At 41.5% G+C, this 13,044-nt stretch overlaps 1 protein-coding gene across 2 annotated transcripts in view; it reads right to left on the bottom strand.

The window, feature by feature from the left end:
* Positions 1 to 13,044, bottom strand: part of quo (quattro) — a 28,646-nt gene that overhangs the window by 4,041 nt on the left and 11,561 nt on the right. The window contains exons 3-18 of one of the 2 annotated variants that reach the window (XM_051414871.1): positions 11,356 to 12,916; positions 10,088 to 10,291; positions 9,575 to 9,698; positions 8,694 to 8,787; positions 8,050 to 8,136; positions 7,833 to 7,949; positions 6,626 to 6,724; positions 6,388 to 6,536; positions 5,355 to 5,514; positions 5,014 to 5,136; positions 4,637 to 4,834; positions 3,485 to 4,458; positions 3,004 to 3,253; positions 2,500 to 2,589; positions 1,188 to 1,412; positions 333 to 503 (exon numbers count right to left, since the gene is read on the bottom strand). In XM_051414871.1, coding sequence (XP_051270831.1) covers positions 333 to 503; positions 1,188 to 1,412; positions 2,500 to 2,589; positions 3,004 to 3,253; positions 3,485 to 4,458; positions 4,637 to 4,834; positions 5,014 to 5,136; positions 5,355 to 5,514; positions 6,388 to 6,536; positions 6,626 to 6,724; positions 7,833 to 7,949; positions 8,050 to 8,136; positions 8,694 to 8,787; positions 9,575 to 9,698; positions 10,088 to 10,291; positions 11,356 to 12,916 — 4,626 coding nt within the window. The remainder of the gene's footprint in view (positions 1 to 332; positions 504 to 1,187; positions 1,413 to 2,499; positions 2,590 to 3,003; positions 3,254 to 3,484; positions 4,459 to 4,636; positions 4,835 to 5,013; positions 5,137 to 5,354; positions 5,515 to 6,387; positions 6,537 to 6,625; positions 6,725 to 7,832; positions 7,950 to 8,049; positions 8,137 to 8,693; positions 8,788 to 9,574; positions 9,699 to 10,087; positions 10,292 to 11,355; positions 12,917 to 13,044) is intronic. The other variant, XM_051414872.1, reaches the window with a different exon arrangement.

The following is a 13,044-nucleotide window of genomic DNA, read 5'->3' as shown; positions in this document are numbered from 1 at the left end:
GAAAATGAAAAAAGTACTTCAATTTATTTAAATTATTGAGTGAAAATGATATTGCTTCTTTTCCATTGTCTTCAATGTAATGCATTATTCTTTTTCTACATTTAACATATGTTACTATTAAAATATTTTCAAAACATTAATTTTAATGGGATGCATGGGCACAAAAAGTTAAAGTTTCACAAGTTGTGACAAAAAGTTATCTGCTGTATATTCTGAGGAAATGTATTGCGACAAAAGTAAGTTGCAGCATGCTTAATCATAAAAAACATATGGTTCTCACTTGTAAAGAGGAAGTTGTAGTGTGTGTGAGTGTGTGTGTGGCCAATGTGTACCTTGAATGATTGTTTGTAGATATATGTGTCATTGCCTACGTCCGTCTTCCTGGTCTTGCTAAAGAGGACAAGTTCTTGGAAGAGAAAAATGTGGCGGAAACATTTTTTCTTCCTGAAAGTTACTAGGAACTCATCCTGACGTATCAGCTGCCCCTGCTCTTTCAAATTAACCTGCAGTACACAAAAGGAGAAACCACTGACTGGTGAGTAGCAGTTATGTACTGTAGCAATAGTGCACCAAACTTTAAAATTCATACTGTATTTAACAAGAAAAACATGATGATACATGATTCGATTCTCATGCCAGTACAGGACACATCATATTATACAATATATAATATATTATTCAACATATTATGAACTTAGAGTGGCAGCGAAATCATGAAGTTCATTAAATAACCAACAGAATCCTTATGAATCCAGCTCCATATCATAAAGCTCTAGACCATCATCCCACATAAACAACACCTCCCTTTACATTCCAAGATTAAATATGAAAAAATCTTCTTTTCCTGTTCATCCATGTCAGTCCATCCCAGCACATCCCAGCACATCCCAGATTATTCATGATGAACGGTATTGCACAAAGCCAAATATGCATGATAAATGTTTCTACTCCTTACCCCCACTACACATCATGCTTTTGGATGTCAAAGTCTTGCCTGTACCTGTTTCCCTATTCTGCTTTCCCCATCACAGGAGAGATGCCAGTGTTGTTGCTCAATACTTGATGAGAGAGTAAATAAGTAATTCATATCACTGTAAAGAACATACCGTATCTATACCTGTGTATGTATGCACTGTATATAAGACATCCTGTTTAAAAATCTTGAGCTTGATATCAAACTGTCTTACGTCGCAGTGGTGGATGGCGTCCATGGCCAGCAGGTTGTTGCCGTGGCGAAGCTGGAAGTGGATGACCTCCAGGGCGGCCTTGACCTCAGCCATCTCTCTGTTTTGTCCCGGACCACACTCCCTCATCATGTCCTGCAGCAGCAGACTGTACTTACTGATCCGCTGCACAGGCTTCAGCAGGTACGACCACAGGTCCATCTTATCCCCCAGCTTCAGCTGCTTTTGCTGGTGTATGAGGAGAAGAGATAAATGTACTGCTAAAGCTATCAGGATAATGCTACAACTGAGCTGGAGAAAATGTTACTACAGGGTTCCCACTCTTTTTCCAGGACATTTCAAGGAGTTTTTTGTTCTTATTCTTATTCTTCTACAGTACAGAACAGAACTTGCTCACAATTGGTAATTATATTACCATTTACCGGTAGGCCTAGTATTGAAACATTTACCACATTTGTATTCCTTCTTTTAAGCCCTTAAGCAATAGATAGATTTTATCTTTCGTAAAAAATTCATCTTCGCACATATTAGCCTATTAAAAGAAGTAGAAAGTGTTTGTTGCATGTACAATTAACATTGTTATGCATGTATTTATCAACCACAACAACAACTGTGAATTTGACAATTCATAGGCTCTACAGCATTTCCACTGGGCTTTTCTGAGAATTCTGCTTGTGGCTTTGGAAAAATTAAACTTGACGCTGATTCTGATGTGATCCGTTCTGGGTCTGGTGTGAACAGCTAGATTCACTGACATGGGAGCCGAAAGGAAAAGGGAGCATATTTGCGTTCCTTTTTGAGTCAGGTAAACCTGCTTTGAAGTGTCCTACCACAACCGGAATTTTGTACATTTATTGTGCCCAGAGGATTGTGTCCTACTGACTTTGGTGAACCTCATCTCCTCTAGCGCCAGCCATGAGGTTGACATCTTTGTTTTTTTAGTGGAATATTTTGACAACTATTATTGCCATGAAATATGGTGCAGATATTTCTGTTGCCCACAAGATGAGTTCAGGTCAAGGTTTTCTTTTGTCCAATGCTTTTGTTTGCGGCAAAATACTTGCAGAATGACATTTGGCGTTCAGCTGTACTTTGTGTTAACTTTGTGTGCTTAACACATGTTAGCATTGTCACTTTGAGCATGTTAGCAGTGTGTGTTTAGCTCAAAGCATTGCCCTGCCTAAGTACAGACTCACAGAGCTGCTTGCATAGACTCTGACCTTGTTAAAATACACCATCCTCCCTCGTGTGGAGAAAAAAAAATTATATGGTTTAAAGAGAAATTAAAGAACGAAGAGCACAGGGAGGCTCTCACCTTGAAGAAAGCCTGTCCATGATTGATGAGAAGACTATCAGACTGCGGTTTGTTCTTGCTGTAAAGGGCATACAAAGCAAAGCTCTCTCTCTAAAAGAAAAAATAAAAAATAAAGACCATTAGTCACCATCATTACCACCAACAAAAAAATGCATGTAAAATGCAGAGTCTGCAGCCAGTGCTACTGGTTGCCAGCATACTCCTTATTTCCAAATAATATGTGACATCAAGACTTAAGTTGTTATCTCTTGGATGCTGTCTACAATCAGGACACATCTGGAAGGGCTTTTGTTTGCAATAGATTATGCTGAATTTTTGCAGTTTTGGTTCAAAACAGGAAACCCTGGACCACTACTTGACATAGCATCTACTCACAAAACCTGGTTGTGCCATGGAAACAGCAATTACTCAGATTTGAGAAACAAAGTGCACCACACTTGCAGATCAAACAGCAATTCACATTCAATACTTTTGTGCACTGTCAACAATACATGTGGCACCTACATGTCGAAGGAAGCAGCGTCCCACTCTGAAGGGTTCGTTCATGCAGCTCTCCAACTCGTTCAGGAAATGATGACGGTGGAAGTCGTGCAGTTTTTCTAAGTTACCGAAAATGCTCCCCCTCTGGCCCCTGAGGTCCTGAGGGACGTCAGCCCTCTCCAGCTCGGGAAAGTAGTGTTCTCGAACGTAACCCAGAGCCTTCACATACTCCCTCTCTGTGGACAGCAGCTCATCCATGATCCTCCGCAGCTTCCTGTTACACATATAGGAAATGAAAAATGCATAAATCATTGATTTCATTCAAGCTCATAACTAAACCCAGGTTAGCTTGGGATCACACTTTAACATTATTTATTTGTGGGTATGACGGTATTGTTGGTGAACAACTGTGCCATTCATGAACATAACCTGTGTCATTTCTGATTTCCTGGACAGTATCTCAGTAAGCTTTAGATTACAGCTGGGGGAGGGGGGTGTTACTTACAAAACATTGCTGCTATTGTTTTCTGCTGGTGTGAGTAATGTCTCTGGGGTCTTTAAATCTTTAGGAGTCTGGGTGGAGACTGTGCATCCTTCAGCCTCTTCTTCATTACTGTCTCCTTTTGACTCGCAGCTCAGGTTTCCTGACCATAAACTCTCGTTATGGGAAATGGGCAGATTTTGGACGGGCTGCAGATTTTGTTCCAGTGGATGTGTCTTGCTCTGACAATGTTTGTGTCTTACATTCAAAGGTGAAAAGCCAGAGATGCTCGTCAAATGAGGGCTCACATATGAGCCCTCGCTCAGAGACCGACCCAAAGGTCGGTGCAATGGAAAACCATTGCCCCCCTCAACTAAGTCTGTGCTCCTCAGATCTGCCTCGCTGTGGTGCCCTCTTGGCCTCCATTTGCTTTCTGAATGACAGTTGCAGTTTTGTGGAAAAACAGGAGTGATTTTCTCATTTTTAACTGGTGCTTCGGGTAAGTTTTGTGCTTGGGATTCTCCATTCTCGCTCCCTTTCAAATCAGGTTTTGAATGGTGGTTGAAGCATACAGCAGTGGTGCTTTCTCCTTCACTTTCTGAGATATTGACTACCTCTTTCTGAGAGGTAAGCTGCTGGGTCAGGGAGCACTTATCTCCCCCCACGTTACTCCTTTTCTCCTTCTCCATTCCCCCATCTTCCCCTTGAGGGTTTGCAGCTGTGCTCTGCTGGATCTGGTTCTTATCTACGCCTTTCTTCTTCTGCATCTCCTCAAGACGCTGCCTGACTTCTTGGCACTGGACCCAGGTTGCATTCCACATTAAGGCCCCTTTTCCCACAGTACAGGCCTTAGCTTTCAAAGCCTGGAAGTGCGGGGTGGAGAATTCGCCACCTAATCTTTCTTCATACATCTGGAGTGTGCTTAGAGTCTGAGCTGAGTAACACCCCTGCTCTACCTTCTCCAGAAAATGACTGCATTCTTTGGCAAGGGCAGACGCCTAGAGAGAAAGAAAGAGTAAGTGAGAGAGAGAAAAGTGATTTTTACCATTTTGGATTTAAAGGTTAACACAAATCAGTCAAAAATATGTAGACAAAGGGCAAGTGAATAAAGTAAGACACTTCAGTTAGAAATGTGAGATGGGTAAAAAAAACATGGTGCAATGACAAAACACAAACCTTCTCACAGAAGCGGTGCACATGCACCAGTGTATCCAGTTCTTTGTACCTCTGCTGAGCCCGCAACATAAAATCATCTATATTGGATTTGAAAGTGCTGACCATAGTCCGGAAAATATCTGTTGCAGGACTGGAATAGCTCATGGCAACAATTCCCTCTGCCTCCGCCACTAGGGTCAAGGCGTACTGTTGTTTCTCCTGTGATAAATGATAAGATGTCAGGTGAAACTTCCCCCTCCTGTATGAAAGTCCCATATCTACTATTTACTGTTAACAGTGCAGTTATTTAAATATTTTCAACTTTGAGAAAAGTAAGGAACTGCTGATATGTGAAGTGAAACACAGACAGCCAAATAAGGAAAGCTTTGCTGTAATACCTTAGACTGAATGAGAAACAGATCAAAGTTCTGCAAGTCTTTCTCAGTGCACACCAGGGTATCATCTGTTGTGTAAGAGTCCTTCATTTTCTGTTCACCTTCTGTATTGAACCACATCCCAGCCTGCAAGACGTAATGGAATTATACAATGTTGGGTTATAGCTTGGCAAACTGGGAGCATTGTATTACATATCTTATTTTTGAGAAACACATAGATGGAAAGGTACAAAAGGAGACCAACTGTCATTTGCCTGTTTATACCACATTAATGAGTTTCAGCTGTTTCAACACATATTTTAGATTTTCATATTGTGAATTGACTGAAACAACTGGTAGTATACCGTGCTAATTTTGGCCTCCGTCTCTCTGAGCCTGAAGAGGAACTCCAGGTGCTGCAGTGACTCATTTGATCTCATCACCAGCACGTGGAGCTTCTCCTCCACCTGGTTATACAGACTCGTCACTGACTCCAGAGCATCTCTGCAAGGAAGGTGAAACAAACTGAGACAAATAATATAAGGTATCATTTGTAATTTCAAGTGTATTATGAAGGTAAATAGTTTCATTAGAATCACCTCAGAAAATTACAGGCGTCAAGTTTTTTGCAAATAGCTAAATATGTTATAAGTAATAAGTTAATTAAGGCTGTGAAATGAAGTGTATAATAACTACACATGCCCTTCAATTGCTTGTTGCCATGATAAATTATTGTGCCATACTGCTGTAATTACAAAAACTTAATAATGTGTGTATATTATAATAATCTGTAAATGTTTAACAAATATACATACATATTCACTCAGTATCAAAACCTGTTTCTTATATGTTGGCATATGTTGGTTGTATTGGTTTGAACATAAATGTAAGATTAATAACTTGTGCAGCTGTGCATCTATTTGGACTGCAGCTTTAATTGTGACTTACAGTAAAACAGAGAAATGTAATGTGATGTCAAAGTAAAAGCAGCATTACCACAGTGCAAAAATACAAATAAAAGCATGTACTTTAAGTACTATCAGAATACTTCAAGTATTAAAAGTACTCATTATGCCAAGTGGCAGTGACAGTTGTATTATTATGTATTATTGATTTGTAAATACTGAAGCATTAAAGAGTAGGTATCCACATTTATAATGTGATAATATATCTTATGTAAAATCTTAAAGCCCCTGCACACCTGCAGTCCACTCACACTTGTGTTTTCATTTATGATGCCTAATTAATTAGTTCTCAGGACAGTGCAAACTGCACTTGATAACTGCAGATAAGGTGAGATTAAAACACTGAGTGATGTTGCTGTGAGGTGTCTCTCGATATACTACACTGACTGGAATGAGAAGCAGGACAAAAGTAGACTTAAATAATATATGGTACCTGTAGTCCTCAGACTGTGGAAATCTGAAGTCCTCTCTCCTCATTCTGGCCAGTACAGCCCCTCCTTCTCTTTGCAGAGTGACCAGTCGAGCGTCTTCCAGCACCTCTTTCATTGAGGCCTTCTGTTCCTGAATGCATTGCTGTACTTCCTGTGGCAGCCACAGCAAAACCAAAGTCAACTTGTCTGAACTGCTCCAAAAAGTTACACAACATCAAACTATGACCATGCATATTCTACCTGAGCAGTGTCTATCTTTTTGCTGCCATCCACTTTCTTGATGGCCTTCTGCAACAAGCTGTCTGCCCCTCGGAGGTCAGTCATGAAAGAAACCAGTCTCTGAAATGAATTAAATTTAAGACTCAGTGGAAGAGAACAAAAATATGATGCATCGTAATGACCCCAAGAGCTTTGAGGTGAAGAAACAGTACTGTATCTGCCTACAGAGAGCACTAAAGGCAATGCCATCCTGAGGTCAAGAGCAGATGTGCTTAGGTGTATTCTGGACCTCATAAACACAAAAGACTGCGCCAGTGTGCTGCTAGCTCTAGCAGGGAAAGACCTCAGAGATACTTGAAGTCTTGGACCTGACTGCTACTAAGACACCCTAAACAACATTACAGTATGGCGTATAACTACTACATGATGCCATTCTTCATAATGGCTTCCGCTTCACAAACATTTTGGATTGTGACCCCTTAAAGAAAGCGTTATCTACTAGTTATCCTTGTCACAGGTTGCATATGTCTATAAATGCTATACTAATATAATAATTGTTTTATTTTTAGGGGACTGAAGATGTATAATTATCCAGAAAGTCACAAATAAAATATGCATTTATGTGGTGTTTTTTTCTGCTTTAAACTCCACAGATTTATCCTATAACCAGTCGGTGGGGTCTTGACCTGTACACTGGAACCATAGTTGTACATGACAAACTTCAGCTGCTTCCCTCTGACCTGCAGTTTGACCTGACAAGTATAAAATATCTGCCCCCTCATAATTCTCAGGAATTTTTTCATGACTCTTTTTGTCTGCAGCGCGGCTACATTCATGTTATTCCCATTACCGAGGGAGTGAACGGAAATAGCATGCTGCACCCCAATGAAAGGGAGGGCCTGAACCCATTGGGTAAAAAGAAAAAGTAGAGCATTCCTCTAATGTAGAGAGACAGCATAACGTGCAAAAAAGGGGGTTTCTGTGTCCCCTGCACCCACTGGCATGCACCCTCATGCCCTCAGAGGGTCCTCCCTGGACTCAAAGACCAAACTAAATGTGGCATTACAGAACAACAGAGATGACGAATGTTTGAATGTTTGTGAGTGTTTAGATAAAGACTTATCCCCAGTGGATGAACTGTGGTTGAACAACAGTCTACGGGAAACTCCAAAAAAGCAATTGAGGAATGTGATACCACAAATGTGTAAACAGAGTGAATATTCATCACCTGATGGAACTGCAGCCAGTCGGTACGACTGTAAGTAAAGGTCCCTCCCAGGTCAGAAGTCAGCTGGGAAGCTTCAACTGTCTTGTTGAGGGCTTTCATAGAAGTCACTGTGTCCATCTTACAGACAAAGACAAAGGCAAAGTCACTCTCATTTCTAGTGTCAAATATGACTAAAAGAGACTGAAAAGAGAATATGGAAGTTGTTTTCATTTCTGACCTGTAACCCTGGCTGTTTTTCAGGTCGAGGACAAGTGTCTTTATCCACCAGCATCACGATACTGTGGACTGCATGGAGAGCTTGCTCCTGTAGCAGGTAGTCAGTAAGTTGAAGACAAAAAACTGTAATCAATTTGACATAAGTGGCGCTAATTGCTTTGATCATTTAGATATGAGATGAATGATTGTCACAGCAAAACAAGTGTACTCTCAATAACTTTTTAGTACAATAGGCCTACAGTGTCAGGCCATCTTTTATTGTAAAAATGGGTTTTTCACCCCCTAGTGGATTTCGGCTACTAATGCTAACAAATCAGAAACTTCCCCAAAATGTAAATTACCTTGTGTCACAGTATTTTCAGATACACACAAGGACTAACCCTGGCAGCATGTTCATTATCTGTGAATCAAGGAATGTAACAATTTGACAGCATCTGATGACGATAACATATAGTACAACGTATACTGAAATTTGTCCTCTGCATTTAACCCATCCTAAGTACTAGGATCAGTGGGCAGCCAGTGTACAGTGCATGGGATCCAACTAAGCCAGTTTCTTGGCCAAGGGCACTGGCAGGAGAATTTATTTGGCTGAGTGCACACATTGCTGATTCTGATGCGTGCATGTAGGTTTGTTGTTTTAACCTGGGCCATCAGCAGAGCTTTGTAGAGTTGAAGCGAAGGCGGCTTCTTCCTGGCATTGATGACCAAAGTCATTCCCAGCTCTCGAATTTCTTTCCTACCAAAACATTGATTCATGTTAGGGCACATTTAAACATGTCTCACACTTTATCTCAGCATATTTTTAGTGATAAATGCATCATTCAGAGGCTTTTAGGGTTATTTACTTAATCCACTTCTTAAATCTGTATTTATCTTTTTATCTCTCTCTGATAGCCACACACTCTTCTTCACACTACCTATTCCACACTTTGACGCCTTCCCACACCCCTCTTAATGGCCTCTTCTTGGGTTACTGTTGTGTGAGCCTACATCAGACATGGCTGCTAATTCTAGCGAGGCGCTGCATACCAGACATTTGGCAGCCAGCCTGGCTAGAGACTGTTGTGGTATGGCTCTTTACTGGGGACAGAGAAAGGCCAAGTTATCTGGTATAAAGGCTTTTTGAACTTCAAAGGCTCAATTAAACCCATTGTAAACAAATGTTGTCACACTGTTAAAGTGTCCGATAGTAGACCTCTGAGGGCTGTGTATTGACACTCATTTGGCAGAGGGTCAGCACAGGACAGTGTTATTGCCTGCTGATATTAGGCAGACTTATTCAGCTCATAACATTGTGACCCTGCATAAAATATATTGTTTTATTAGTTGTAAAACAATAACTATACAAAGGGACGGCCCATAACGGGGTTACATAGTCTGGATGTAAGAGCATGCATCATATAATTCACGGTTTCATCTGGACACAGGAACTATTTTAAATTGTATTCTGCTGCCCTCTTGTGGTCAGACACGTAGTTACAGCACACATGAGCTTATGGCTTTCTTCTGATTGATTTCAGTACCTTGGTATGGAGTGTAAGTAGAGCAGTAATTCACAGACATTCTGCGCTGACACAAGAGGTGATGTCCACTCCTTCCTGTCACCATGGACCTCCACAACTGCCCTGCCTGTCCTGTCCCTGCTGCCTGAGGGACAGACAAAAAGTTAGTGACAAATAAATGTTTTTTAAAAAGGTGAAAAGATTATCTCACCAGTTAGACAATGATTTCATGAAGGTGTTGCTGAATGCTGTAGCTTTGCTTCAAATGTTGTCTATGAAGATTCTCGGTCATAAGACGTTTTTAGATGAAGAACTTTTGACTTTGCCTCTGAGAGGCTTAATTTGCTCAGTTAGATTTTACCATCTGGTCTTTTACACCTTGATGTTGATATGACATTAGTGATGCTGAGGTCCAAGGTTCAAAGTAATTTTTAAAAAGAAAACTGCCATGACAGTACAGTATAACATTATCTTGATAAAGACACAGAAATCATACAGAAAAGATCATTTGGATGAACGTTATATATTAAGTACCTGGCAAACAAATAATGCCGAGTTCAAGCAGACCACTGACGCTTCTGAAACTTGATATCTCAGTTTGTGTTGACTGGGGAGTATCAGGACTTGCAGAAGGAAGTTGAACTTGTGGAGAAGGTAGCCTTTCTATCTTTGAGTGATAGAGTTTTAGGTCTGGTCCATCTGTGGTGGAGGGAGTTTCACTCCTACTTGACTGGGAGTCTGCATGTCAGTAAACATAAACATAATTGTTTTCTCACAAAAAAGCAAAGAAAACCAAATAAATCAAAGAATAATTGGAGTATTGCAAAAGTTGTGTATGTGTGTATTTTCTTTCTTATATTATTTAATCCATCAGACTGTGTCTCTTGAGGACATTCTTCAAAGACAGCGCTGAGATTTACTGGAAAGCAGCAGCTTTCACTAACTTTATATTCTGTCCAGCAACCTTTACCCTATTATATAAACAGTAATTATTAAATTCTTCATTCATGACTCTTAACAGTCCTCTATTAACATGGATGCAGCTGCACAGCTGTGTACAGACAGCCTTTAAACATTAGACATGGGCTCTATGACAAAACACTTTGGTGGCCTGGCTACTAAGCCTGGCTTTGATTTCAGACATCTTAATTGGCCTCTCCTTAGAGCCAACAAAGCCTCGCCTGTCCCTTCTCTCTTTGCTACTTTAATAGTCCATGACAAGCATGTCTCCAGTCAAGATCTCAACATGCCCCTCTGAGGGCATGAGGGTGCATGCCAGTGGGTGCAGGGGACACAGAAACCCCCTTTTTTGCACGTTATGCTGTCTCTCTACATTAGAGGAATGCTCTACTCTTTCTTTTTACCCAATGGGTTCAGGCCCTCTCTTTCATTGGGGTGCAGCATGCTATTTCCGTTCACTCCCTCGGTAATGGGAATAACATGAATGTAGCCGCGCTGCAGACAAACCCAAACAGCAGTGGGAAGATAATTCTCAAGCCTGATCTTTGACCTTTGAACCCTCTTTCTAAAGAGACCCTTATCATCTGCGACACTCAGTGTAGCAAATTCCCTCAAGCACGCAAGGTCACGGTTGAGTTTCAATCAGTATGTTTGGCGTGAATGTTCAGTAGCCCTTGGAGCGTTGTGCAACATATCATAATAAAATGGCTGTGTGTGCAGTAATAACAATGTACAAACTTTGTGTGTGGGTGGGGGTTAAACAGAAGAGATTACAGGAAAATAGGATGATTGTGAAAGATTGAATCAAAAGTGTTTAGTCTTAACCTGCCTGCTTTGCTTACCTTTTTTAGGGCACTTTCTTCTTTCCAGCTTCTGAGTCACCTGATCCAACAGTTCAACCTTCTTAGACTGCATTATGCTGGTGATTGTTTCAGGGCAGATATCACTGTGGCTCCTGTTATTGAGTTTATAGAGAAGTGGACTCCCTTTAGAAGTCTCTGACACAGTGGACAGGGACCTAACCTTAACCTTGTGTTTTCCTGATGGTTTCACAACATCCACCTTCTGATGTGGTTTAATGTCACCATCACAGTTCTCCAAGAACAAATCGGATCCTGAATGCAAACTATGCGTAGCATTATGTCCTAATTGGTGGGAAATAAGTTTCATCTGAACTCTCTGACTATGGCTCAAACCAGGGGTTGATTTCAAAACTGTGGGGGGTTCCTTCATCAGGTTTTCTGATTCAAAACTTTGATGGTCTTTGAGGTGGGATGCAATGTTTTCTGACGTTGGTTCACAGCGGTGTCTGTATTGGCACAGCTCATTACTTATCAAGGGTTTATTACAGTGCTTACAAAAGCTTCCAAGTTCGTCTCTTTGAGCTTCAAGTGTACCCTTGGATCCTAACTCTCCATCTTCACAAAGGCCAACTTCCTCCAGTGCAGCCAGGAGGTCTACACTTCCCCTCTCAAAAGTGACTGGGTTTTTCAGTGCTGCCACATATGAGTCTCTGTACCTACACTTCAAGTCTTGATCAGTGGGCTCAAGCCCCAGCCTTCTCTGGCTGCATGGTGTACAAGGCTCCTCTGCATACTGAAGGGTGCGTCCACAGGGAACACTATTCCCAAGCGGTACAGGTGGAGGTGGTCTGACAGGTTTGAACAGAACTGAATTGGGTGGATTTGGATGGCTGCCTTTCTTTTGATCCACAAACTCCTTCCCTTTGGAGATATCCACCAAGTCCACATAATCCCCCTCAAACTCTCGATAGTTACGACTGTCCCAAGTATTAGGAGAAACCCAACCCACTGGTTTGATTAAAGGTTTGGAGTATGATTTGGGGGGTCGTCTTCCATGGTCCATTTTGACAAGTTTGGAAGAACAGTCCATATGTCTCAAAGATGCTGACATCCTGTCCTGTGCAGGAAGAAAAATTGCTTCCATCGGGAGGGTGGAAGAGTTAAAATGCGAGGGAACAGAGATCTGCTTTGTTTCAGGAGGAGCTTCCTGATAAGTGGGCATGATCTTAGGCTTGTCCAAAAACTCTGGGATGGCAATTTTAGCCCAGGGCAACTTGATTACTCCTTGATCTGTGCAAAGCAAGCAACGCGACAGCGGAGTTCCATGCCGTCCTTCATTGATGTCTTGCAGCCATTCTTCGGTAAAGATGCAAGGGTAGGAAGTCTCAGGGACGGGGGTCTCCTCCACTTCTCGACAGCCCTCCTCCAGAAGACTTTTGAGGACAACACGAGCCGCTTGTTCCCCAAAAGGTTCCACCTGTAGATAGAAGTCTCCAGGACGCAGCAGCAAAGGGTTCACAGGCGCTAACTGGATGACGGTTTTGTCATGGAGACAAAGGGGCCAGCCCTCACAGCGGAAAACCACATCAGAGTATCCAGACTAGAAGAAAATAAAATAGCATTGTTTCAGTGGGATTTTATTTTAATTTGCTTACATTATTAATGAAATAATAATGGTGGGGGGCACTATGAATGAACAGAGTAGAGTTTCGGATGGGATATTCAGAG

This window comes from Dicentrarchus labrax, unplaced genomic scaffold (genome assembly GCF_905237075.1).
Source record: "Dicentrarchus labrax unplaced genomic scaffold, dlabrax2021, whole genome shotgun sequence".
Classification (NCBI taxonomy): domain Eukaryota; kingdom Metazoa; phylum Chordata; class Actinopteri; family Moronidae; genus Dicentrarchus; species Dicentrarchus labrax.
Note: the sequence above shows the minus strand (reverse complement) of the source record. Positions and strands in the feature narration are given on the sequence as shown.